At 34.7% G+C, this 27,052-nt stretch overlaps 1 protein-coding gene across 2 annotated transcripts in view; it reads left to right on the top strand.

Moving 5' to 3' along the window:
• The first annotated feature begins 234 nt into the window (after positions 1-234).
• Positions 235-27,052, top strand: part of LOC126881398 (cytochrome P450 4V2-like) — a 187,261-nt gene continuing 160,443 nt past the window's right edge. Inside the window, exon 1 of one of the 2 annotated variants that reach the window (XM_050645661.1) lies at positions 235-447. In XM_050645661.1, the coding sequence (XP_050501618.1) occupies positions 237-447 (211 nt within the window). In that variant the 5' untranslated portion in view covers positions 235-236. Of the gene's footprint in view, positions 448-23,208; positions 23,226-27,052 lie in introns of those variants that run through there. The other variant, XM_050645663.1, reaches the window with a different exon arrangement.

The following is a 27,052-nucleotide window of genomic DNA, read 5'->3' on the forward strand; positions in this document are numbered from 1 at the left end:
TTGTTTCACCCTCAAGAAGGGGTGAAACTCACCCCAAGGTAAAAGCAAACATTGGCACAATATCACTTTTTTCCTTTAATATGTTAGTATGTTAGCTATAGCTATGTGTATGCCAAATTTCATGTCAATCCAAGCGGTTCTTTAAAACTTAAAGCAAAATCCGTGAGTACATGCACTATGCAGGTATAAGCAATTTAAATTCAAAATTTGTTAAAGTAAAATCCAATGTCATCCCAATGCCAGTCACCAGTCAGTTACAGTGCGCCAACCGTATCGATACCATGTTCGTATTATTATTCTGTGCAGCAATCGTTTCGGGGATTTTGTGGCTAATATATTCTCACAGAAACTTTGTAAACAGACGAAAAAAGTACTTGCAGAATGTGCCGGGACCAAAGCCGAATCCCATTTTTGGGAATATGTTGGAGTTTGCTGGCCCCTCTTACAGTAAGATTTTATTTTTAAACAAATCAGCAGAACCATTAATTAAAAATGTTTTGATATCTAAAATATGTATCGGAATAAATGGAACTGTGTAGGTACATTTCTATATTATGAAGAATTTAGTAGTTATTCGTTACAGTTATCTGTGATTAACTTTTGAGTTTTCTGGATTCTACTGCCTGTCATTCGGTTTCTTGTTTTACTTTATATCTTTTTGTGCTTATTACTGACGCTCTTTTTAATTTCGAATAAAAAAAATAAACATTTTTCAAAAACGTTTTTTCTTTGAAAAATGTTTTTCCACCTATTCTAAATATTACCATTTTTGTATTTACTTTATTTCTTTCCTATCTGATACTTACTTTTGTGTTCACATTTTAAGAATATTTATTAATTTTCCGTTTAAGGAGGTGAACGCAAAATCTTGGTCCAATGCTATTTAAATGCATTTTTTTTTTCGAAACTTGAAAAACTAATAAATATTTTTGAGAAATTTAAACGCAGAATGAAAGATTGCATTATTACCGAGGGCCTAAATTCCCTGATAACTTCTAAAAAGAAAAAAATGTAGTGTGATTTTTAATTTCAATTATTTCATTCAAAATAAACTTTTTGTTTATTCTAAGGGACTTTCGGCCCTCGGTAGTAAGTAATCTTTCATTCTGCGTTTAAATTTTTCAAAAATATTTATTAGTTTTCTCAGGATTCGACAAAACTGAACGCAATTAAATAGCAATCAAGATACAATTGTAATACCGTAGATACGGTATTACAATTTGTATTATTAAGATTGATCATATTTCTTGAATATAATACTTACGTACCAAATATTTGTTGAGTGACTTCAATAAGGAAAATAAGTAAAAAAAAAATAAAATGTTTATGAATCTGCTGTTCGTCTTGTTAATTTTTTGATATTCCTTGAATGCTGTGGTATGGGAAGCACTTAATGCGTGGCAGTAGCATCTTCATGCTCAATCGTTGCCAATCCTGTGAGTTTAGCACAACCGAATGAAAGCTAAGAACAGCTTAACTCAGTGGTTCTCAATCTTTTTGAGGCATGTACCACAAAATACTTTTTAATATTTTTGGTACCACCTAACTGAAATAACTACCTATCTAGATATGTAATCTAATTAACTGTAATAGTGATGATTTTGACAGTTTTGCGTTTTGTGTACCACCGCAAATAATGATATGTACCACCAGTGGTACATGTACCACAGATTGAGAACCGCTGGTTAACTTATATCAGGGATAAACAGATGTTATTACCCTCTTCTCGGTGTGTGAGGTTTTCCAGAAGTGATCCTATACACCCCATTTATAGCATAGTATTTGAAAAATAACAAAAAAACAAGCAGCCTCAATTATCCAAAATCAAAAAAATGGATCCAGTTAGGTGCCATGCACCTATAGATGAAGAGGAGTTTGCTGGCCCTCAGCCAAGCCGTGATGAAACTCAATAACCCTTGAGCCGAACTCAACAACCACCGAAATATGTCTAGCGAGCGAGAGCATCGTGGTGTCCTGGTATCCGAGTGAGTGGTGTGATGGAATGGCTGATCTCCATATTTCCCTTGGGGGAGGGGACTGCCAATGAAACACCAACCAAAAGATATAAAAAAGATAAATCCATAAAAGACATAAAATATATAAATAATAACTTCTATTGCATAACAAGTTCCCTTAATTTCGTAACTAGCTGGTTTATTGGGTTGAATTTGTATGCCTATGGTTTAAGTTTCATGCCAGCTAAAAAGTATATTTTTATAAAAATAAAAAATAAAAATGTATACCATTTTTATTCTGTTGCATTGCGAAGGTAAAACAATCTTATCTTTCAATTAGAATACGGAGCGCAGTCCAGCACTCTGAATCGACGATTTTCGACTCTTATTGGAGTCTCATCGGAGAGACGTAGGCCTACTGCTCCATACTCTAAGTGACCAGTAAAGAGAGTTTATCCCCCACACCGCAACTGACGTGAATGGTTTAGGTGACTAGCGTCATCTGGCAATTAAAAGATAAGGTAAAGTTTTTAATCCTAACAGCGACATTAGTAATATTGAAAAATATTAAAAATATTACTAAAATATTTTTAAATTGAAAACTTATTGGTCCATTTCCCTGGTACAGCTCCAAGGCTTCTAGAATATGCAAGTCAAATGGATGCTGCAGTGAAGACAAAAAGGAAGGAATTCTACACTATGCAATTCACTACAACTTGGTAAAGTTCCAACGGAAAATGGACCTAATTATTCTGTAGGAGTAATACTAACATAAAAATAAAAATGTATACCATTTTTATTCAGTGGCAATGGGAAGGCAAAATAATCTTATCTTTCAATTAGAATACGGAGCGCAGTCCAGCACCGACGAGACTCCAATAAGAGTCGAAAATCGTCGATTCAGAGTGCTGGACTGCGCTCCGTATTCTAATTGAAAGATAAGATTGTTTTGCATTCGCATTGCAACTGAGTAAAAATGGTATACATTTTTATTTTTATATTAGTACTACTACTCCTATAGAGTAACTAGGTCCATTTTCCGTTGGAACTTTACCAAGCTTCAGACGGGGGTTGTGAATTGCATATTGTAGAATTCCTTCCCTTTCGTCTTCACTGCAGCATCCATTTGGCTTGCATATTGTAGAAGCCTTGGAGGTGTCACCAGGGAAATGGACCAATAAGTTTTCAATTTAAAAATCTTTTAGTAATATTTTTAGTATTTTTCAATATTATTAATGTCGGTATTGGGATTGAAAACTTTACCTTACCTTTCAATTGCCAGATGACGCTTGTCACCTAAACCCTTCACGTCAGTTGCAGTGTGGGGGATAAACTCCCGTTGTTGGTCACTTAGAGTATGGAGCAGCAGGCCTACGTCTCTCCGATAAGACTCCAATAAGAGTCGAAAATCGTCGATTCAGAGTACTGGACTGCGCTCCGTATTCTAATTGAAACATAAAATTGTTTTGCCCTCGCATTGCAACTGAATAAAAATGGTATACATTTTTATTTTTATATTAGTATTACTCCTATAGAGTAACTAGGTCCATTTTCCGTTAGAACTTTACCAAGCTGCAGGCGGGGGTTGTGAATTGCATAGTGTAGAATTCCTTCCCTTTTGTCTTCACTACAGCATCCATTTGGCTTGCATATTGTAGAAGCCTTTGAGGTGTCACCAGGGAAATGGACCAATAAGTTTTCAGTTTAAAAATCTTTTAGTAATATTTTTAATATTTTTCAATATTATTAATGTCACTATTAGGATTGAAAACTTTACCTTACCTTTGTATATTTTTATGTTTCAACAATTTTTTTTTTAATTTTGGACCTTGTTATGGGGGAGAAAATTCCTCCTACCGGCAGACTGGAGAAGTGGCAGACTGACATGGTAGTGTGAGCGTTAGCATTGTAATGGAATACGGTATTTTATGTGTCTCGAGGTCTAGAAATGTCTTCCAAGAAGAGTAACAATGACGTGGATTCTTTTTAATATATTTGTGGCGAATTCATTAAAGTGGGAGCCAAAAAATTTGGTTTGCCAGCTCTACAAGAAGTTTAAAACAATTGTTTTTCACAATAGTAATAGACTTCCATCTCTTTCTCTGGTTCATGCTGTAAAATTACCAGAGCGTTAAAATGGTGCTTCAAGTTTTGAAGTATGAAGGGTACGTCTGGCCAGTGATAAGGGATTTGAAAATGTTTGGTTTTCTGGTAAGAATACAAGGCGGATACACTAAATATCCATATTACCTTTGCTTGTGGGATAGTAGAGCCGATGTTTTTCACTACTAGCAGTACTCATGCTCTCATCGAAGCGAGTTTCAAATGTGGAGTTCCATCATGCTTCAATGTCTCCATTTCACATAAAATTAATTCTCATCAAGCAGTTAGTAAAGACTTTCAGTCAAGACTCTGAGCCCTTTCAATTTTTAAGACAATTTTTCCGAAACTGTCAGAGGCTGACAATTACCAAGAGCTTATTTCTAATATGCTTAGCAGCTTCAAAGTCATGGGTTGCAGGATGTCTCTAAGTACACATACTACATGCTCACTTGGATCAATTTAAAGACAACTTAGGTGCATATTCAGAAGAGCAACAGAAACGTTTTCGACAAGATGTAGTGTCCAATAATAAATATTGAGAATTCATATTCGATATTGAACAGAATTATTTTATCACCCAGTAGACCGCACGAATTTATTTATTTTATATTCACGCACGTAGATTAATTAGTTTAGATACAAATTGGTCAATTATCAACAATATAATTTGGAAATGTCACGAAACTCCTGACAAAAGTAGAATTATTTACCTTAATTAGATATACAAATCACGGGGGACTAGCGTCACCTATGACCCAATTTAAGCTTCTATAAAACTAGGCTCTTGGGCCTAGAAAGAGAGTTCTCATTCAATCTTCAGCTAATCGCGTATCAATTATCAGTTAGTGTTCGGCGGTTCTCCCGGGATTGAAATATATCCTTGTGTTCGTCTATATCAATAAACGTATTTATCGCTACTCACGTCTTTTACATCCTACGTATTTACACATGGTCCTTATCGAGAAAAAAAAAAGGAGGCCTACAAGTACAGTCCACACCAATCGAAATCAGTAGCAAATAGACGACACTAGGCCCGGGAGAACAGAACCCGAGCGAAGCAGAAGCCGTATCCAGAAAACTACAGGCCAGAAGCCGTATCCAGAAAACTACAGACCAGAAGCCGTATCCAGAAAACTACAGGCCAGAAGCCGTATCCAGAAAAATACAGGTCAGAAGCCGTATCCAGAAAAATAACGGTCAGAAGCCGTAACCAGAAAAATACAGGTCAGAAGCCGTATCCAGAAAAATACAGGTCAGAAGCCGTAACCAGAAAAATACAGGTCAGAAGCCGTATCCAGAAAAATAACGGTCAGAAGCCGTAACCAGAAAAATACAGGTCAGAAGCCGTATCCAGAAAACTACAGGTCAGAAGCCGTAACCAGAAAACTACAGGCCAGCTGCCGTATCCAGAAAACTACAGGCCAGAAGCCGTACCCAGAAGAGTTACTGCAGATCCAGAAAGAAAACTGCAGGTCAGAGGGCATATCCAGGTGCGCATGCAGAGCCAGTCCAGAAACATAAAAAAGAAAAAAAAACCGTAAGTTTTTGAACAAATTAACATTTTTCCAACTATTTCGTATCGTATAACGCAATATTCTTTCCAATTTTAAACCGAATTATTCGACCTATACATATTTACAAAAATTTTAGTGCATTCTATACAATAGTTGCCATTCAAATAAATTTAAATATTTACTAACTATTTACTCTTTTATTTTTGTTAACTATATTTGCCTATATTTATTTATTGATTCTAACTATATTTGCCTTATATATTAACTATACTTTGACTATATAATAATAATAAACGGTTAGCCCTACAAATATTTACTACCTACCTATTTCTTTATGTTACAAGTTGATAAAGAAAAAACATTATACCCTAATAATTTCATAGTGCTTGGTATTTCATTTACATAATTTTAGATCGCATTATTTTAAATACTCATCGTAATACAGAGGTTGTATTCTTATTATTCTATTTATAACTGTGCAACATAATACTTTGATTGACATTAACCCACATATAACACTGACCTACAGATAAATAAGCAAACCTCAGCAAGGTCTACAGAATTACTATTTACGATTCAGCAAAAGGTGAATCACAGTAAATTGAAAATATAAATAGTTACGAAAAAATACGGTAAAAACATTTATTACTGCATAAAATAGAAAGTAAGTGGATTTAAACATGGAAGCGTTACAGAACAAGCAAGCTGAGCTTGGAGGAGAGATTTCTAAACAGGTGTCGTCTCTTAAGAGAGACCCTGGATCTCGCAAGAATCAACAATACATTAAAGAGCGTCAGGATAGATTAGAGGATTATTGGACAAGGTTTGGGCATAACCACGAGAAATTATTAGATAGCGGAGTAACGAAAGACAAGTACTTCGAAACAAAATACTACGAGCAGGTTTTTAAGACATATATTGAGGGAAAAACCCTATTGGAAGAATATGGAAGAATATTGAAAAGAGGAAAGACAACAAAAGGAAAGGAGATACAAATAAGAAAACAAAAAATCGAGGAATTATTACAAGAATATGAACAGGAGTTGCAGTACGATGAAGAACTGCAAGCAGAATTGAAAGAACACATGGAGAAAATAAACACACTCATCATAGAAGCAACAGTAAATGATGAGCTAGACGTTATAGACAGTGATGAAGTAGAGAGGATAGATCAGCTAAGGAGGAAGGTCAGGGAAACGATAAAGAAAATGCGGCCTGCAATGCAACGACCAGAGAGCACACAGAGAAGAGAGGGAGTAACATTACCGCAGGTAAAAATCCCTGTGTATGAAGGAAGATATGAAACGTGGAGAACTTTCCACGATCTGTTTACAAAGGTAATACATGAAAACGAACAGTTGTCGAGAGCAGAGAAGATGCAGTACCTCAAAACACAAGTAAGAGGGGAAGCCCACAGGATGATACAACACTTGCACATAACCGAAGCCAACTACGAAGTGGCATGGAACATGTTAAAGGAAAGATATGAGAATCCGAGGATGACACTGTTTAAACTAATAGACAGGATGTTACTAGCACAGGAAGTAAAGGATTCTTCCGCTAGAGCACTGAAATCACTACATGACACCTTCCATGAGTGCCTGGAAGCCATAGGAGGGTTGGGAACAGACACGGAAGCGTGGAGCCCATTGATAGCGCGAATTAGCATAACAAAATGGGACAATGAGACAAGGAGACTATACGAAAACCACAGCGGAGACAGTAGAGAGATACCGACGTTCAAGTCAACACAAACGTTTCTACAGCGACGATTCCAAACACTGGAACTGCTGGAGTCAGAAAAGAGACAAGAGAAACAAGGAGGCACGGGTAAGAAAACAAGAATGGGTTGCGTGATATGCAACGGAGATCACGGAGTACCATACTGCAGAGAATTTCTGGAACTCAAGGTAAAAGACCGGAACAGGATAATACGAGAAAAAGAATGGTGTGCGAATTGTCTAGCACATAAGAAGGAGAAACAATGCTTTTCACAGGTTAGGTGCAAACACTGTGGCGGAGACCACCACCAAACGTTGCATTATGAAACAGGAAACACAGGCAACAGAAGAAACACAAATGAAACAAGAGGAGAACAGATACAGGAAAGAAATGGAAGAGAATCAAGTAGAAGAAGAAACGGGTACCAATCGGACAGGTACAGAGGAGGAAATAATTATTCCAACAACGCCAGAGAACAAAATAACGGAAGACGAGACAATACGCAAGGGAACAATGGGCAAAGAAACAACAACACACAGCAAAGAGGACAGAACTCAGTTAACTGTGCAAGCCATAAGGAAGGTGAAGCATTACTAGCCACAGCAGTGGTACGCGTTAGGGATGCGAATGGAGAGCCTCACATAATGAGAGCATTGATCGACCAAGGGTCACAATGTGCATTTATAACGGAACAAGCGGCGACGGCGCTAGGAACAAAAAGGCAGCCAATACAGGCGACCATATCCGGAATAGGCTCGTCAGGGGAAAAGACAGCCAACTGGAGTATGAAACTATTGATCGGAAATCATTACCAAAGTGACTTCGAGATGGAAATAGAGGCACTGGTACTACCGAAAATAACAAGGGATTTACCGGAACAGGACATAGTCCTACAGGATTACAACGAGAAGAATGTGCTACTGGCAGACCCAAGATACTACAGGGTAGGAAAAATAGACTTATTGCTAGGAGTAAAAGAATATAGTTACATATTGACAGAAGGGATGCACAGAAGAAGTAATGGACTACTAAGTCAAAACACCAAACTAGGATGGATAATTTCGGGGATAGCGAAAGAAAGGGAGACTACTAAAGCAGAAGTATGCTGTATGATATCCAGACAAGAAATGGACATACAAATAAAGAAATTCTGGGAATTAGAAGAAGTGAATCAAGAAACAAGTTTATCAGTAGAAGAGCAAGAATGTGAAGAAATGTATCGTCAGACAGTAAAAAGAAATGAAGAAGGTAGATACGAAGTGAGAATTCCGTTTAAGGAAGACGTCACAAAGTTAGGAGAATCTAAGCAGCAGGCATTCGCCAGATTGATGCAACTTGAAAGGACGTTCACAAAAGACAAACAGTTAGAAACGAATTACAGACAATTCATGGAAGATTATGAAAACCAAGGTTATATGGCAATAGCGGAAGTCCAGGGAGGAGGTTACTACCTACCTCATCATCCAGTGAGAAAGGAGGACAGCACTACAACAAAAATAAGAGCCGTGTTTGATGCATCAAGTAAAAGCTCATCAACAGTAAGCCTAAATGATATTATGCACACGGGGCCAAAATTACAACAGGATTTGACAGATATACTATTGAGATGGAGATCCCATAAGGTAGCATACTCAGCGGATCTGGAGAAAATGTTTAGACAGATCAGAATGGCAGAAGAAGACCAAATGTATCAAAAGATACTCTGGAGAAAGAACACAAAGGATCCAGTGCAAGAATATAAATTGAAGACGGTGACATACGGCACGGCCGCAGCACCATTTTTAGCATTAAGAACAATACAACAGTTACAAGAGGATGAAGGAGGGAATTTCCCTACAGCAGCGAAAATAATAAAAGAAAATATGTATGTAGACGATATATTAGGAGGAGCGGAGACGTTAAAAGAGGCAGAAGCAGCCCAAAAGGAACTAATACAAATTTTTAAGAAAGGTGGATTTACACTTAGAAAATGGTTGAGCAACGAAGAAAAAATAATGGAGAACGTACCGGAAGAAATGAGGAATGTAGACTCAAAAGCATTCAAGCAAGAAGAAATACGAAAGACGATAGGAATACATTGGTCACCCAAAGAAGATACAATCAGATTCAAGATAGAAATAACGACGACAAAGAAAATAACGAAAAGACACATACTGTCAGAAGTAGCAAAACTATATGACCCATTAGGATGGATAGCACCAGTAGTAATTCAGGCGAAAATGTTCATACAAGAACTTTGGGAGCAAAAGACCAGTTGGGACAAAGAATTAACTAGCGCGCAACAAAGCCGGTGGAAAGCATATCAGGCACAATTAATAAATCTTGAGAGAATAACATTATCCAGGTGGAACAATTTAAATAAAACAAACAGAGTAGAACTACATGGATTCGCAGATGCGTCTCTGAAAGGATATGGAGCGGTTATTTATTCTAGGGTATTAGACCCGGAAATTAAAACAAATCTATTGATAGCAAAATCTAAAGTCGCACCATTGAAAGGGAAAACGATATTACCAAGATTGGAATTGTGTGCCGCGGTACTATTAGCAAATTTAATGAAGAAAACCCTACAAGCATTGAACAGGGAGAACATGGCAATATATGCATGGTCGGACTCAACAATAACCCTGGCTTGGATAAAGGGATCATCAAAAAGATGGAAAATGTTCGTCGCCAACAGAGTAGAGGAGATAAAAGGAGTTATAGCGCCAGAAAATTGGCATAAAGTGGATACGAAAGAAAACCCAGCGGACATCCTCTCACGTGGAAGTACCGCTTCAGAGTTATTAGAAGCAGAGTTATGGTGGAAGGGACCAACTTGGCTAACGAGTAAAAAAGCACTGAGGTTACCGGCAGAGGATATACCTGAAACAAATGAGGAGGAAGTCAAAACGAAAGTAACGACGCACATGGTAACGATAAAGGAAGACATATGCGAGAGATTCTCGAATTTAGAAAAAATGAGAAGAGTGGTATCATATTGTATGAGATTTGCAAACAACTGCAGAAAGAAGGACAAAACTCAAGGACAACTTACAGTCCGAGAATTAGAGGAAACATTGTTAAAAGTGATAAAACTCACACAAATTAACAACTTCAAGCTAGAAATAAATAAACTGGAAAAGAAACAGCAACTAGACAGGAAGAACAAATTAGCATCATTGGTACCGTTCCTGGATAAACAAGGGATTCTAAGAGTCACCGGAAGGCTAAGGCACACGAAGCTACAGTACGCGGAAAAACATCCTATAATTTTACCTAAGGACAGCGCATTAACAAAGTTAATTATATCGGACAGTCATACAAAAAATCTACATAGCGGACTACAACAGACATTACAATACATAAAGAGGAAATATTGGATAATAAACGGAAGAAGAACCGTGAAAAGTCAGTTAACTAAATGTATAAAGTGTAGGAGGTATAAAGGACAAGTAGCACAACAGTTAATGGGAGACCTGCCGGAGGACAGAGTGAACCCGAGTCATCCTTTCACGAATACAGGGATAGATTACGCCGGGCCGATAAAAATAAGTACTACGAAAGGCAGAGGACAAAGGAGTTATAAAGGATACATTGCAGTATTTGTGTGTCTGTCAACAAAGGCAGTACATCTTGAGGTAGTAAGTGATATGTCTACAGATGCATTTATTGCGGCGTTCAAAAGATTTACGGCACGCAGAGGACAGTGCGTCAACATTTACAGTGATAACGGAACCACATTGGTAGAAACGGCAAACTTACTAAAAAAAGAAAATCAAAACCTAGAGGACGAGATGAAACAAGGATTAATTGCACTAGGCACCCAGTGGCACGTCATACCTGCATATGCGCCACACTTCGGAGGATTGTGGGAAAGCGCCGTGCGAATAATGAAATATCATCTGAAAAGAATCATAGGGGAAACAGTACTGACATATGAAGAACTGAGTACGGTGCTGACACAAATAGAAGCCTGTATGAATTCGAGACCATTATGTGAATCATCAGAAGACCCAGAAGGAAAAATAGCAATCACACCAGCTCACTTCCTTATAGGGAAAGAAATTGTATCACCGAATCGGGAAGAAGAGCTCACGACGTACTTGAAGATGCCAGCAAGGTGGCGAATATTGGAAAAAATAAAAAGGGATTTCTGGAAGATTTGGAGGCAAGAGTACCTGCAACAGTTACAACAAAGAAATAAATGGCATAAAACACACCCAAACATAAAAAAAGAAGAAATAGTCATAATTAAGGAAGAGGATACACCTCCAGGTAGATGGCCACTAGCAAGGGTAATAGAAACACACCCTGGAGCGGAGGGATTAACCAGAGTAGTGTCAGTGAGAAAGGCAAACGGGAAAATAACAAAAAGACCTATACATAAGCTGATAAAATTAGAAGAAGAGAAACAGGAAAAACCAAAGAATTCATCAGGATCAAGATGGAAGAAAATATTAATCGCAATAATGTTTTTAACACTATTGAAACCCATGAATGCAGAACTGTATAAAATATATAATCCGGAACCAGGGTTATTTACTGAAGACCTTGGAGAGGTTTACATAGATCGAGGAACATTCCGAATAAAAGTGCTAATCGAAAAAGGAAGAGTTCAAAAGGAGCATCAACTGATAGGAAGTATGATACAAGGCATACGGGATCTGTGCCAAGAGACAAAAATCGTAAATTGTAAGGAGATAATAGGGAAGTTAGAGGAAGGACAAAGGAAGGCGGAGTCAATAAGTGAAGCGTTGACAGTAGAAATAAAAGGAAGAGAAAAAAGAGGAATATTAGGCACAATATTAACCTCCATATTTGGAGTGAACGACGAAGCCTATAGTGACATTGAGACACTAGACAAAAACCAGAGAGAATTAATAAAGGGGTCACAGCATCAGGCAAAGATAATGTTAGAGACAATAACGTCAATAAACCACACGGAGATGAGGATAAATGAACAGATGAACAAGTTTAACAAAGCACTATTCACAGGCCTACGAGAAATATCAAAAGGACTCAATGAAGTAGAAGACAAAGCATTAAGACTAGAAACCGAATATAGCACGTTACGAATACAAACCATAGCATTACAAGTTACGGAGTTCATAAACGAATATATTCAATTTTACGAGGGAATATTAAACCTGCACTACAACCACGGCCATTTCGTTGATATAATAAAGCCGGGTCAAATAACCAAGTTAATAGAAAGAGCGGGGAAGATACTACCACAAGGAGTGGAAATACGACGACAACCCATTATAGAAACAGAGGTCAGCCATGACGACAAGTATACAAAGGTCATCGGCTACTTCATAGTGACAGGGAGAAATAATTACAGCATGCTCAAGATCACCGCGATACCACTTAAGGTCGAGGGGTCAGTGTTGCATTCGTTTGTCGCCCCAAGAAATCTACTGATTGTAGATTATAACACTCTCCACTACTTCGAATTGACCGCAGAAGATAAAGCAAGATGCTTACAGCTGGCACGGGCACAGATAGCGTGCTCTCCAACGGCCGTAATGAACAGGGATACCAAACCAAACTGTATACTGGAAGAAATTTATGAGCGATCTAAGAATAGCACATGTCCAGTGGTTACCCGGGCAATACATCAAGCTCAGTGGAGTAAGATGGGTACACCCAACCTTTGGTTAATAATCACACCGATTCCGATACACCTGTCCATTATCTGTGATGGAAATCGGAACGAAAGGGTTCTGGAGCGAGTCTCATTTCTGAAACTCTCGCCCCGATGCATCGCCCAAACGAAAAACATTACATTACTTCCCACTAGCAGCGGGGTGGAGACAGCGATAACCAGCTACCTGAAGACTCCGATCACTCCTGTAGCGCAGTTGCTGACGATGCCAAGACATCTGTTAAATACGATTCAACCCACACACATTAACACACAAGGCGATGAATTCCGTACTATACTATTGGACGAAGAAAGTCTGGAGCAAGAAGTAGCGCATACGCCCTGGCGAAAGATACATGAGTCACATTGGACTTATTTAACGGCCACCGGGGTCATTACTTCGATTGTGGTGATTGGTCTGCTGATATTGTGGAGATACTGTCCTGGTATACGAAAATGTCGCTCAGGCAAAGCACTTAGGCAGACACCCGACCACGAGGTAACTTCTTTAGCTCGTAACCGGAAAGACGCCTCCCCGTCGACTTCCAAAGCCGACATCCCCCTCAACACTTTTTCATCTAGTAGTCCCAATTTTGATCTAAATATAGAGTCGGACGGTGAAAGCTAAGTTAACAGTTGGAAAAATATTGATTATTCTTAAACTACTTATTAATAAATTACGTATGTTGTCATATTGGAGATATGGTTGTTATATTTTATATTTATGTTATACTTGTAAACCTCGAACACTGATACTTGGGACAGCTTCCGGCGGGCAGTATGTCCAATAATAAATATTCAGAATTCATATTCGATATTGAACAGAATTATTTTATCACCCAGTAGACCGCACGAATTTATTTATTTTATATTCACGCACGTAGATTAATTAGTTTAGATACAAATTGGTCAATTATCAACAATATAATTTGGAAATGTCACGAAACTGCTGACAAAAGTAGAATTATTTACCTTAATTAGATATACAAATCACGGGGGACTAGCGTCACCTATGACCCAATTTAAGCTTCTATAAAACTAGGCTCTTGGGCCTAGAAAGAGAGTTCTCATTCAGTCTTCAGCTAATCGCGTATCAATTATCAGTTACAGTGTTCGGCGGTTCTCCCGGGATTGAAATATATCCTTGTGTTCGTCTATATCAATAAACGTATTTATCGCTACTCACGTCTTTTACATCCTACGTATTTACACATGTAGTGAGCTTTGAACAACTGTATCAAGGAGAATATAATGAGATCATGATAGGTAACTACGTTTGGGGGCTCCTTCGAGACAGTCCTTGTTTTCACAGTGTAAATACCAAAGCTATTCATTTTTAATTTTTTTTTTATTCTTTTTTGTATTTATGGGTTTCACATATTGCGCCGTTTATAATTAAAGTTAATAAAAATATCTATATAATTCAAAATTTGTTTACTTAAAAAAATTTAAATTAAAAAATAGAGCTTTTTCATACAATTTTAAATTTCGTTTTGGTAAGTACAAAAGCAAATTTTATTAGATAAAAATATTTTTTCTTTCTTTAATTAGGTTTAAGTAATCAAAATCAGAGGTACAGGACTCAGACTCAAAATTCATGTTGACCTGTGTCACCTGACCATGGCCTACAAGACTGTAGGTAGAACAATGTAGTTTCAAAAGCCTACATTGCGATTAGTTCTCAATCAATCTATTAAGATTTTTAGTTAATTCTTAATAGTTCTTATTTATTTAGGTACTCTTGCAAATAACATAATATATCCCAAGACGTTAAAAAGTTTGGAGCCTTTAATAATTTGACCCATGAATTGTTTTTCATTAGAAATATACTAAACAAAGCCATCATCGTTCCAATATTAGGTGATATTTAGTGGATTTTCAAGTCATATTATTCCTTAATTCTAAATTGTGTTTCCGTTTCTATTGAATTCTAATCAAGCAAATTGTCTCTATTCTGTGAAATTTGAATTATCAATTTAAAATTTTTATACGTTTATTGACCTATCGGTGTTCATTATACTATAGCTCTTTATCTTAAAATAAACATTATTGTTCAAAGGAGACATTATTTTTATTTTTATATAAATATAATCCTGGCTTCATTTTTTGATTAAATTATCTTATTAATTAAATTTATTAACTAAGCATACAGTGATGAGCGCGCTAATAACCGGCAAAATAGCGTAAAAGATGGAAAACATATTAAATTGTGAATTAAAACGAGATGAACCTAGTAGAGGTGTTAAATTTGGCGATAGTAACTTATAGATTGACATTATATTGATTGTTTCCCACCTTTAGACGTATTAGAGGAGTATGTCAACTAAAATTGTCACTGTGACAGTGGCATTTCTCAAACTCGTCCGATACGTCTAAAGGTGGGAAACAATCAATATAATGACAATCTATAAGTTACTATCGCTAAATTTAACACCTCCACTAGGTTCATCTCGTTTTACCTCACAACTTAATATGTTTTCTATCTTTTGCGCTATTTTGCCGGTTATTAGTGCGCTCATCACTGTATAGGCTATTGATTATGTATTATAGAAAGGAACTACAACGTTAACGGGGTTTTATTGTTTAATATAGTCAATGGACCTCTAGATATGAAAAACCCGCGGAGTGCTACCATTTAAAGGGGTGCGTTTTTGAGAAAGGGGTGAATTAGTCCATAGGCACAGGGCGAATTAGGGTGAGTTCTATGCACTTTTGATACAAACACGTCTACATGATAATTGTTCCAGGTTAAATTTACTATTGAAATATCACATTTCAAAGTGAAAAATAGTTTGTTTTGCAAAAATATAGTCAAAAGAAAAGCAAGAAAACAACAAGAAAGATAGCAATTTTGTTTTTTGTCCCATAACTTTTTTCCATGGGGATATAGGTAAAGGCTTTGCTTTACAGAAAAAAACATCAGTCCTTCCTCTTTAAAATGGTGTTTGGTAGAAGTCTCTATAGTTTATAGTTTCTAGAATATGGTTTTTCTAACTTCGCTACTCACAGCATTTTCCTTGTTACTTCGCAAACTTGTTCTATAACTTTCTTCTACGCAGCTTTAGGTATATACGATGGTACATTTAGTAGGAAGAAAAGTCAATTATCTTTAAAATGGTCTATTGTAGAAGGCTGTATGACTATTTTATGATTTTTGAAAATTGTATACTTTCAACGTTTTTTGATATATTTTTCGATTATTTTTAAATTTCTCATTATAATTTTTTTATTGTATATTCAGGTATATACATTGTGCATTAAAAAAGAAAGCCTATTTTCTTTCCTTTAAAATGGTGTCTTGTAAGAAATTCTAGGACTCTTTTTAAACAAGATATGCGTTCTCAAAATGTGGCATATACACATAACTTTATGAAAAAAAAAATTATTCTTTATAAATTGCTCTACATAATCTAAAACCTGAGATGCAATCATCAGATATTAAATTTTAACAATAGTGTACGAGGTATGTTAAAAAAGATGAATGTCGCTCAAGAGTGAAGTACCTTTATATTTCACAATATCGAAAAGTGTTATTAAGAAAAGTTATTTGGAATTAAAAATTATGTTATAATATGAAATTATATTCTTCTAATTGAAAAAAATAAAAAAATTTTAAATTTTTCTCAAATTACGGATACTCTTGAATATCCTACGAATATCTTGTTTAAAAATAGTCCTACAATTTTTTTCAACACACCATTTTAAAGTAAAGAAAACAAGCTTTTTTTATTACACAATTTATATATTTAAATGTACAAGAAAAAAAGTCATAATAAGAAATTTGCACAATAATCATAAAAAATATACAAAATCATCAAAAGTATAAAACATTGAAAAAACATAACTTGCTTAAAAATAGTCGCACAACCTTATACGAGTGCAATAGACCATTTTAAAGGTAATTGACTTATATTTCTACTAAATGCACCATTACATACCGTAGAAATGCGTAGAAAAAAGTTACAGAACAATGTTTGCGAAATAATGGGGAAAATGGCCCTAAAAATGCTGTGAGCGGCGAAATTTGAAAAATCCTATTTCGGAAAATATAAATCCTAGTGATTTCTGCTGAACGTTATTTTAAATAGAAAGAACTGAAGTTATTATTTGCTGAAGCAATACCTATACCTATATCCCTAAGGAAAAAAAGTTGTGGGACAAAAAACAAAATTGCTTTCTTTGGTGTTTTTTCTTGTTTTCTTTTGAATATATTTTTGTAAACAAAATATTTTTAACTCTAAAATGTGATATTTTGATACAAAATTTAACCTGGAACAATTTTCCTGTAGACGTGTTTGTACGAAAAGTGCATAGAACTCACCCTAATTCACCCTGAGCCTAGGGACTAATTCGCCCCTTTCTCAAAAACGCACCTATTTAAATGGTAGCACTTCGAGGTTTTTTCAAATATAGGGTCCATTGACCATATGAGACAAAAAAATCCCATTAACGTTGTAGTTCCTTTTAGCTCTCCTATTTTGAACATAATCGATAGCCTAATATTTAAGATGAAGAGACAAAAGCAATGAGAAAATATAGTAGGCAGTTAGAGAAGTATCAGTTACTTGATGGATGTTAATTTTAACTAACAATAAAACACTGACAAACTTTTGCTTCCAATATTTCTACAAAATTTATTATGTGTAAATGTCACTACAGCTGTTTCGGCAGAGTGACTTTCTCAAGAAGTGATGTATTTTACTGTGTATCTGCACTTTAAAGTCTTATAGACTGAATAGATTGAGGAGTGGAGAGCTATTTGTCTCGAGTTGGTCATTCAAAATTATATCAATATTTTTAATTTTTTTAATTTTCATAGATTCTCATAAACATGGATTTAGGCCCTTCAGGCTCATTTACACTTGGCAAGTTTACTGGCTGTAAGTACATGCGGCCACTAAACTTGCCATGTGTAAACAACAGTCGGCAAGCACCTGCTAGAATTTAACAGACCGGCTAGTTTACTTGCCACTTGCCTACTATATGCACTATAGTATAGTATAATTGGTCCAAAGTGGAAGTTCTCCTCTAACACCAAATTGTTCAATATGGTCCACATAATCTTCAGAAAAGAGTCACACCATTTTGAGCGTCGGGGAGAGAGAGGGGGGAGAAATTGGCAAATTCTTAGTTTTTTATGCTTTTATCATGAACAACATTTTATACAAAATTGTTCTACATTAAATTTGAAATAAAAAAGGCTCTATGCATAATCCTTCGAGAATGAACGGTTCCAAAGTTACGGAGGTAGTATAGTATAATTGGTCCAAAAAAAGGCCTAACCCAGAAATCCAAAGTGGAAGTTTTCCTCCAACACCAAATTTGTTCTATATGGTCCACATACTGTTCAGTAACAAGTTACACCATTTTGAGCGTCTGGTTTGTGGGGCGGGGGAGAAGGCGGTTCGGCTAGTAGTTTTTGAAAGTTTTTCGTCAATATTTCTAAAACAATGCTTTAGCGAAAACAACGTTCTATACGAAAATTTTCTACATAACATTTAAAACAAAAAAGTTCCTATACATAATTCTTATAGAATCAACGGCTCCAGAGTTACGGAAGGTGAAAAGTGGAGGTTTTCGATACTTTTTATATTTTTTGGGCAATTAATGATGATTTTGGGTGGTGAGGTTGACGTTGCTTTAAGGGCTTATCACTAACATACCATCGTCCGCTAAAATAGCAAATTTTATTTACAAAACACAATTCTGTCAAAGAAAATTTTTTTCATCAGTAATAATATTATAAATTGCCCAAAAAATATAAAAAGTATTGAAAACCTCCATTTTCATCCTCCGTAACTCTGGAACCGTTGATTTTGTAACAATTATGTATAGGAACTTTTTTGTTTTAAATTTTATATAGAACATTTTTGTATAGAACATTGTTTACGCTAAAGCATAGTTTTAGAAATATTGACGAAAAACTTAAAAAAATTACTAATTTACCGACTTCTCCCCCATGTCCCCCTCAAACCGGACGCTCAAAATGGTGTAACTTTTTACTGAACAATATGTGGACCATATAGAACAATTTGGTGTTGGAGGAAAACTTTTACTTTGGATGTATAGGTTAGGCTTTTTTTTGACCAATTATACAATTCTACCTCCGTAACTTTGAAACCGTTCATTTTAGAAGGATTATGCATAGGATCTTTTTCTATTTCCAATTTGTAAAACATTTTTGTATAGAAGGTTGTTCATGCTAAACCGCATATTTTCAGAAATATTGACGAAAAACCTAAAACTGCGAATTTACCGATTTCTCCCCCACACCTCCCTTCCCCACAAACCTAACGCTCAAAATGGTGTGACTTTTCTCTGAACATTATGTATGGAACAATTTGGTGTTGGAGGATACCTTTCACTTTGGATGTCTGGGTTTGGGTCTAGTTACACCATACTACTAGTTGTTGTGTACTTTCCATGTGTACCTAAATACTGTACCAGTTCGGACAAGTAAAAGTTCTATTTACAGTGAGTGGGATACTAGCAAATAAAATTGAAAATATTTAGGAAAACCACAAGTCAGTTTAGTGGCCGCAAGTACTTTCATCTATTAAACTTGCCAGATGTAAATGAGGCTTTACTTTAAATATGATGAAGTTGAAACTGTTCATTAAAAGAATGATTAGATCTACAAGGTGATTTTGAATTTCGGGGGTTTATTATACAGTTTTTGGTTTAAAATTTTGATTATGGTTTGTTCGTTGTACACATTGTTTATTGCTATTTGCTTATGATATATTCAATTCTACACACAGCGTGTTATATAGTATATTTCGAATTTCCTAAACCTGTTGTCCGATTTGCTAGGAGTACTCCCGAATCATAATTTACAATGTATAAACTTTAGAAATCATGATTTGGGATTTACAATGTGTATGTAAATTATGATTCGGGAGTGCTCCTAGTGGCATTTAACGTGTGCTGGTTTGTTTATTTCTACTGCATCTTGATTGTAAATTTAGTATAGTTGATTTCAGTCATATCATAATTGTACTTAGTCTTTGACTTTCTTCCTGACCTAGTCTCATTAGGTTATGTATGTCTTTTTCTTCGTCTTTGGTTTATTGGCCTCCGCCTTCTTGGATGTTTGGCTAGCTCATCGCCTCGGAATAAAGGAAAAATGCCTTATTCACCTACAATTTGGAGTTGATATGGGACAAATACAACAAAGGTATAAACTTTCCTCGCTCAGTGATAACTGCCGACCATTATACAATCTGCTTTAATAAGCCACAATTTTAGTTTAATATTGAGTTTATTTGACGTTTCTTATTCGATTTGACATTTACTTGTCAGCCGAATCAAATATTGTCCTTTTCATGATCATTTTTCAGTGCGTAACAAATGATAGGAAAAAGGGTAAGTCCGTGATAATACACATTTATGACATTTATTCTAACAGGACATTTTAGTTAAATCTGACAGTTGTCACATTTTATTTTCAATTTGGAATAAAAACAAATCAAATGTGTTTCTTGCATTTATAAAATGGTATTTTCTTTGATTTGTATAGTCTTATAAATTATACAGATTATATTTGTAATATTATTATCTAATTAAAAAGAAATTATTTTTTTTTAAAATGGCGCCACCTATCGACAACTAGAATAATTAGAAGAAATCTTATAAAAATGTCACCGACGAAATGTAATCACCGACGTGCCTTTTTTCTGTCACATACAATTTAATGCGTTAGAAAGAAATCGAAGAACTGTGACGCACTGAAAGATGATCATGAGAAATACTGTACCATAAGACATTAAAATAAAGTGTTTTTCGACGGCATACGTATAATATTATGACTGAAGTCAACTAGTCACGTATAAGAACTACCTTTATCTTGTACTATCTCACAACTTAAGAGCATACAGTAGCGTGTCATCAATATAACTTCGGGAGATAGTATCATACCTTTTTTCGTAAAGTCTGCGAAACTTTGACAACAGTGGTAATAATTGACATTATCTAAAATCAATATTTTGACAACTGTCTCATCAATTGACTCATAGGCCTGCTAAATGGAATTAATTGAAAACAATTTTATTATTAGTAAATAAATATTTATAAAAATAAACCAAAATGTGTGAAAATTTTAAGTTAACATAGGTGTTTGCACAAAATAATAATAAAACAATAATAAATAATCATTTCCTTGTGAAGGGAAACAAGAGCCGTCTTATTTTCTTTAGCTCATAGAGCGCCAAATGCACTCTAACTAGTTTCAACCCCTTTTTTTACATAGAACTTTAAATGAACTTTTCCCATTTTTTAAACTATTGATAATATTTTTAGAATAAAAAATCCTCCTAAAACTTTATATAATTAAACGTAAAATATACCTACCTACATATAACTAAAACTCACAATTAACAATAATCCAGTTTTTCAAATAGGCCAACAACTTAGTCCTATTACACAAAAATACAGAGTGGGCCAAATAAAAGGAGCCACCCCGATATTTGGCAGTATTTATTGGATTTTAAGAAAATAAAAAAACAGGTCAATTTTTGATCTAACGGGGACACATTTTTACGGTACAAACATCTGTCATTTGTCAACTCCCTCCCTTCCACTTCCCCCACCCCTTATTTTTAAATAGGGAATAGGGGGCGTGTGCTAGCTCATTTGAAAGGTTATTCAATTCTCTATTCAGTAATATCAACATTGACATAAAAATTTATACAGGGTGTCCAAGAAAAATTATTTTAAATTAAATTAATTGACACAAAAAGAAGAATGTATGTAATTTATTTAACTCAGAATACATTCTACTGCTGATAAAAAACAGAAAACAATGTTTATTTGATAAATAAATACTGTTTGTTGCTTAAATTCAATATTCAACCTACCAAGAGGCAGATGGGTGGAAGCTTGAACATTAAAATTAAGCAAAAAGCAGTGTCTATTTATCAAAAAACATTTTTTTCTGCTTTCTGCCAGCAGTAGAATGTGTTCTGAGTTAAATAAATTACATACATTCTTCTTTTTGTGTCAATTAATTTAATTCAAAATAATTTTTCTTGGACACCCTGTATACATTTTTAAGTCGATGTTGACATTACTGAATAGAGAATTGAATAACCTTTCAAATGAGCTAGCACACGATCCCTATTCCCTATTTAAAAATAAGGGGTGGGGGAAGTGGAAGGGAGGGAGTTGACAAATGACAGATGTTCGTATCGTAAAAATGTGTCCCCCTTAGATCAAAAATTGACCTGTTTTTTTATTTTCTTAAAATGTAATAAATACTGCCAAATATCGGGGTGGCTCCTTTTATTTGGCCCACTCTGTATAATAGATTAACTACAAAATAAACACTATTTTTCTATGAAACAACAATAACGAATTCTTAAAATTCGATAAAAATAAAAGAACGTGGCTCACGTGGGCCTCGATTAGAGGAATTTATTAAATTAGATTAGAAACGAGATTAGAGAAAATCTGATGCAGGTTTGTCAAAATGACAGTGACAATTTCTCTTTGTTGCCTAATTAGTTAGTAGTTATAATATGTTCAATTTCTTGCAAGAAATAAAAAATTTTAGTAGGCCCAAAATGACACAAAATCTGTGCATGAGATAAAAAAGCTTATTTGAAGAAAGTGTAATTATTTGTTCTTCTTAATGGCGGTACAGGCTCCTTTTTGCAATATTTTATTTGGAATTTATAGGAATAAAAGGCAGATTTCGAGCATATAGTTTAATCAAATCTTGCCCAAGTATACTTTGGCTAACTTAGCATCATCAGGGGCATTTCGTTAAAACAGGAAGATATCCCAGCAAAATGTAGATAACATTTGTATGGCTAATGCATGGATAATATTTGTATGGCTATGGTAAGGTTCTTACATTTCTCTTGCCAAGATGTAGTATCCGGCAAATTTTAATTAATTTTTGACCTGTTTGTCCTTCGTCCAGTGTGTGTTTGATAGTATTTATTAGTTACAAAATTCTTTGAATTGCGTTCTTGCCATACAAATATTATCTACATTTTGCTTGGATATCTTCGTGTTTTGAGGAAATGCCCCTGTTGGAATTCCGATAAAATTGATTTGGTTGTTTAAATAGTTCGAAATCGTGTCCCTTTTTTTCCCTTGTCGACGCCGATGTTGTTCCTGGCGATCATGTTATCGAAATTCACATGTGGCGAAGAAAGGGACTTTCAACCACTTGAAATCCAAAAACTCTGCCCCTACGAGAAAAAGAAGAGATGCATCCCGACCACTCGAGTGAAAAGACGTGAAATAGTGAATCCGTTCGTTTGTTGTTTTCGATCGTGGTGTCTCCAGCCAGATGTGGTAAGCTTAACCTGAATTTAATTACCTATATAATATATCCTTTATTGTTTTTTGAGTCATTTAACACCCAACAAATTTGAATATGTGTATATGCGCCTATTGAGAAAGTCCACTTTCCTTTCCATATTAGAGCCATCAGAAGGGATAAAAAGATTGTGATAAAAAGATAAAAAGCAGGTGTTGTAATTATAGTTTGATTGCTTGTTTTGATTTTATTAATTGTTTCGTTCAACACCTGCTAGTAACCATACAGCCCCTGATGATGCTAAGTTAGCGAAAGTATACTTGGGCCAGAATTGATTAAACTATATTCTCGAAATCTGTCTAGAAATACTTCTATTTTAATATTTTATTTAGTTATAGATTAATTTCCACATACTAACATATTTCTAAAATTGGGCTCTGTACCGCCATTCTTTATTATATTACGAATATGAGTGCCAAATATCTCGACAAATTATTCAAAATTACGACGGCAATCTTGGACCGCGTTTGTTGCTACCTGTTGATCGCTACTGTTTCCTCTTAAGTATGTTTTCCATCTTTTCCGTTATTTTGCAGGTTATTAGTGCACTCATCACTCTATATTCCATTTTATTTAAGATGTTAAACTAGTTATGGCAGATTAATACAGTGATCAACGCGCTAGTAACCTGCAAAAGGAAGCAAAAGATGGAAAACCTAACACGTTGTGTAATAAAAAACAGAAATTAAACTAGTAAAGGTTTAAAATTATCGATAGGAACCTATAAATTTACATTACATTACATATATTATGTTCCCACCTTTAGACGTATTGAAGAAGTATGACAACTGTCACTGTGACAGGAGAATTTTATAAAATTCCCCTGTCGCAATCGGCTAAAGGTGGGAAACAGTGTAATGTAATGCAAACTTATATTAGGTTCCTATCGATAATTTTACACCTCTACTAGTTTCATCTGTTTTTATTCACAACGTATTATGTTTTCCATCTTTTGCGTTATTTTGCCGGTTATTAGCTCGCCCATCATTGTATAATATGGTTCGAATTGTGTACCGACCGTCAAATGCATAATGTAGTAAAAAACATAATATATTTTATTTGTAGACGATTGTCATGTATCTAAAATATCAAGGTCTATGAGTTTTATAACAGCAATTTTATAAAAGTAAAAAATAGTAGTAACTAATCAATACCCCGTTTACGTTCGTGAGATCAAAACACTTCAGATAATTTAAATTTTGTTACTTTGAACCTATGTCTTTAAAAACATATAATTTAAAAGTTGTATCTAATTTGATAACAACTACGTTGAATTTAATTAAATGAAACCACGATGAACGATGCTAGATAACATTGAATTATATTGTAATAGAAACAAACGTATTAAAAGGCAGCAATAGAAATTAAAAAATATTTAAAAATTTAAATACACGAGATGATGCTTAAAGACTCCAAGTCCAAAGATCAACTGCATGAAAATCAATTCTACATAAAAACGTAGAAATTAAATTGTCGAACCTCGTTCAATCGCATGCGCACAGGACTGATCACAAGAACTGCAGGTCTTCTTTGGTTTTCCTCTCCCAGTCCTTATAGGAATCCCAGGTCAGAAGTTCTTCGTATTGTATGATTATTGTTCCAACGTTGAACATGTCCAATCCATCTTAACCTAATATATGTAATAAAACCTATGAAAAATTCTAGCTCTTGAAGATTTTAACCTTCTCGTTCTAGCCTAGAGGAATCACGTAAGACTGTAGAAACTCTTATTTATTTATCTTAACTATAAAGAATAATTTAGATACAAATTCATAATAGAAAATGCGCCATCAAGGTAACGTTTTGTGACTGTCTACCTTTGTATTTGTTATATATGTACTTCAGAAATACCATCTCTTGTAATTTGCAGCACCGTATTATACAAGGGAAGACTTCCAAAGATATTTTGACAACCTCTTAAAACATAATAGATAGATACTAGATACAGATGGATTCAGTTTTCGCATGTTATGTGGAAATGTCCATGTCAAAATTTAACTTCGGATTTCCTTAAAAGAAATTTCTTCGAACTTCTTAAACCTGTTGTCGGGTTTGAGTGATTTTTTAGTATGTTATAGCCTTATTATTTAAGAAAATCGATGTAGTAATCTATTGAAATTAAAATTCAATTATAGCCCTAGGCTTTGTTAATATTTTCTTTTTTTTATTCATTTACTTATGTTGAACCATAGAATATAAAATATGTAAGATTATAAATTTAGAGATTAAGTTTAAGATTAAGTTTTTCAATTTAAAAATCTTTTAGTCATATTTTTAATATTTTCAATATTATTAATGTTGCTTTTAGGATTGAAAAACTTCATCTTTCAATTGCCAGATGCAGCTAGTCACCTACCCAATTTGTTTCAGTTGCAATATGTGGGAAAAGCTCTCTGTGCTGGTCAGTTAAGATATGAATAACAAGCCTGCGCTCTCTCCGATGAGATTCCAATAAGAATCGAAAATCGCGATTCAGAGAGCTGGATTGCACTTCGTATTCTAATTGAAAAGTAAGATTGTTTTTCCTTCGCATTGCAACTGAATAAAAATGGTATAAATTTTTATTTTATATAATGTACTTTTATATTAAAAGTGAGATGTGCAATTTGGTCTTGATCAATATCATTCCAAATCCCGAGAACTAGTGTTTCTACCTCTTGTAAGGTCCTAGTAGGTGACAAACGCTGTCCTGTTCTTCTGCCAATTATCTCACACAAATGTCCGATCGGGTTAAGATCTGGACTATGCTATGGCCAATTCAAAGTCCGAAGATTTACCTGTTGTAAATATTCGATTATAGTTTGTGAACGGGAGGTCTTGCATTAGCAAAAAATTGTTACCAATATAAAGAGCCGATAGTATGGGCCTTCGCTATGTAATATCACTGCTTGAACACATCGCGGGTCAGATTCCTTGTAGCGCGTTCCATTTCCACCAAACAACAAAAAAATACGGACTTAATTGATACTTTAAATAATAAATCTACTAATTTTCACAACAAACCAGATACTTTTTGACTGTTAACAATTTGACAGCTACTCAATTGTTAATTGCTCATAGCCTATGTACTTTAGGCTTGTCTGTTAAGGCTATGGGTACATAATTCGCAAATATTTTACGTGTATCCCTACTTTTTCTGTCTTTACACGGCAAATTACGTGTAGTAAAATTCACACTGGTGTGGATATGTAAACATTACTAGAATGTCATTCTACTTGAAAATGTCATAATTAATTTAAAGAGATGGCTTTTGAATGTTCTTGGATAACTGTTATTTTTATAATTGCAAATTATTAATTCAGTTAATAAATGTGATAATTTTTTCACTAACTATGTTTTCAGTGATTGTAATAATTTATTTGTACAACAAAAACTAATAATCAATCGAGAAAAGAGGAAAAGTGTTAAAGTGATTTTTTAATAATATGTTGTTATTTTGGAACGCTTACAATTTTGAACATCTCTAACAACAAAATACTTGGATCACAGGATATATCTGATGTATTCTCTGCTTGGATCTTCCACAAATAATACACAATAAATAACTTTTTATTAAGTTCACGTCTTAAATCAATTATTTATCAAATACACTATATATCAATAATATTTAATCAATTTCTCAAAATATTCCCGATGCAATGTCAAATATTTAAAATTGTCACTGATTGTCAGTGTCTGACTGACAATATATGCTGACAATATTATATTCGGTTGAGTGCGTTGTAAGACAAAGACAGATTTGGAAAATATTACCACGGCATTGTGTTCATTTTTTTCAAATCCTGAAAAAACCAATAAATAT

The sequence above is a fragment of the Diabrotica virgifera genome, chromosome 1 (assembly GCF_917563875.1).
Source record: "Diabrotica virgifera virgifera chromosome 1, PGI_DIABVI_V3a".
In the NCBI taxonomy this organism is placed as follows: Eukaryota; Metazoa; Arthropoda; class Insecta; order Coleoptera; family Chrysomelidae; genus Diabrotica; species Diabrotica virgifera.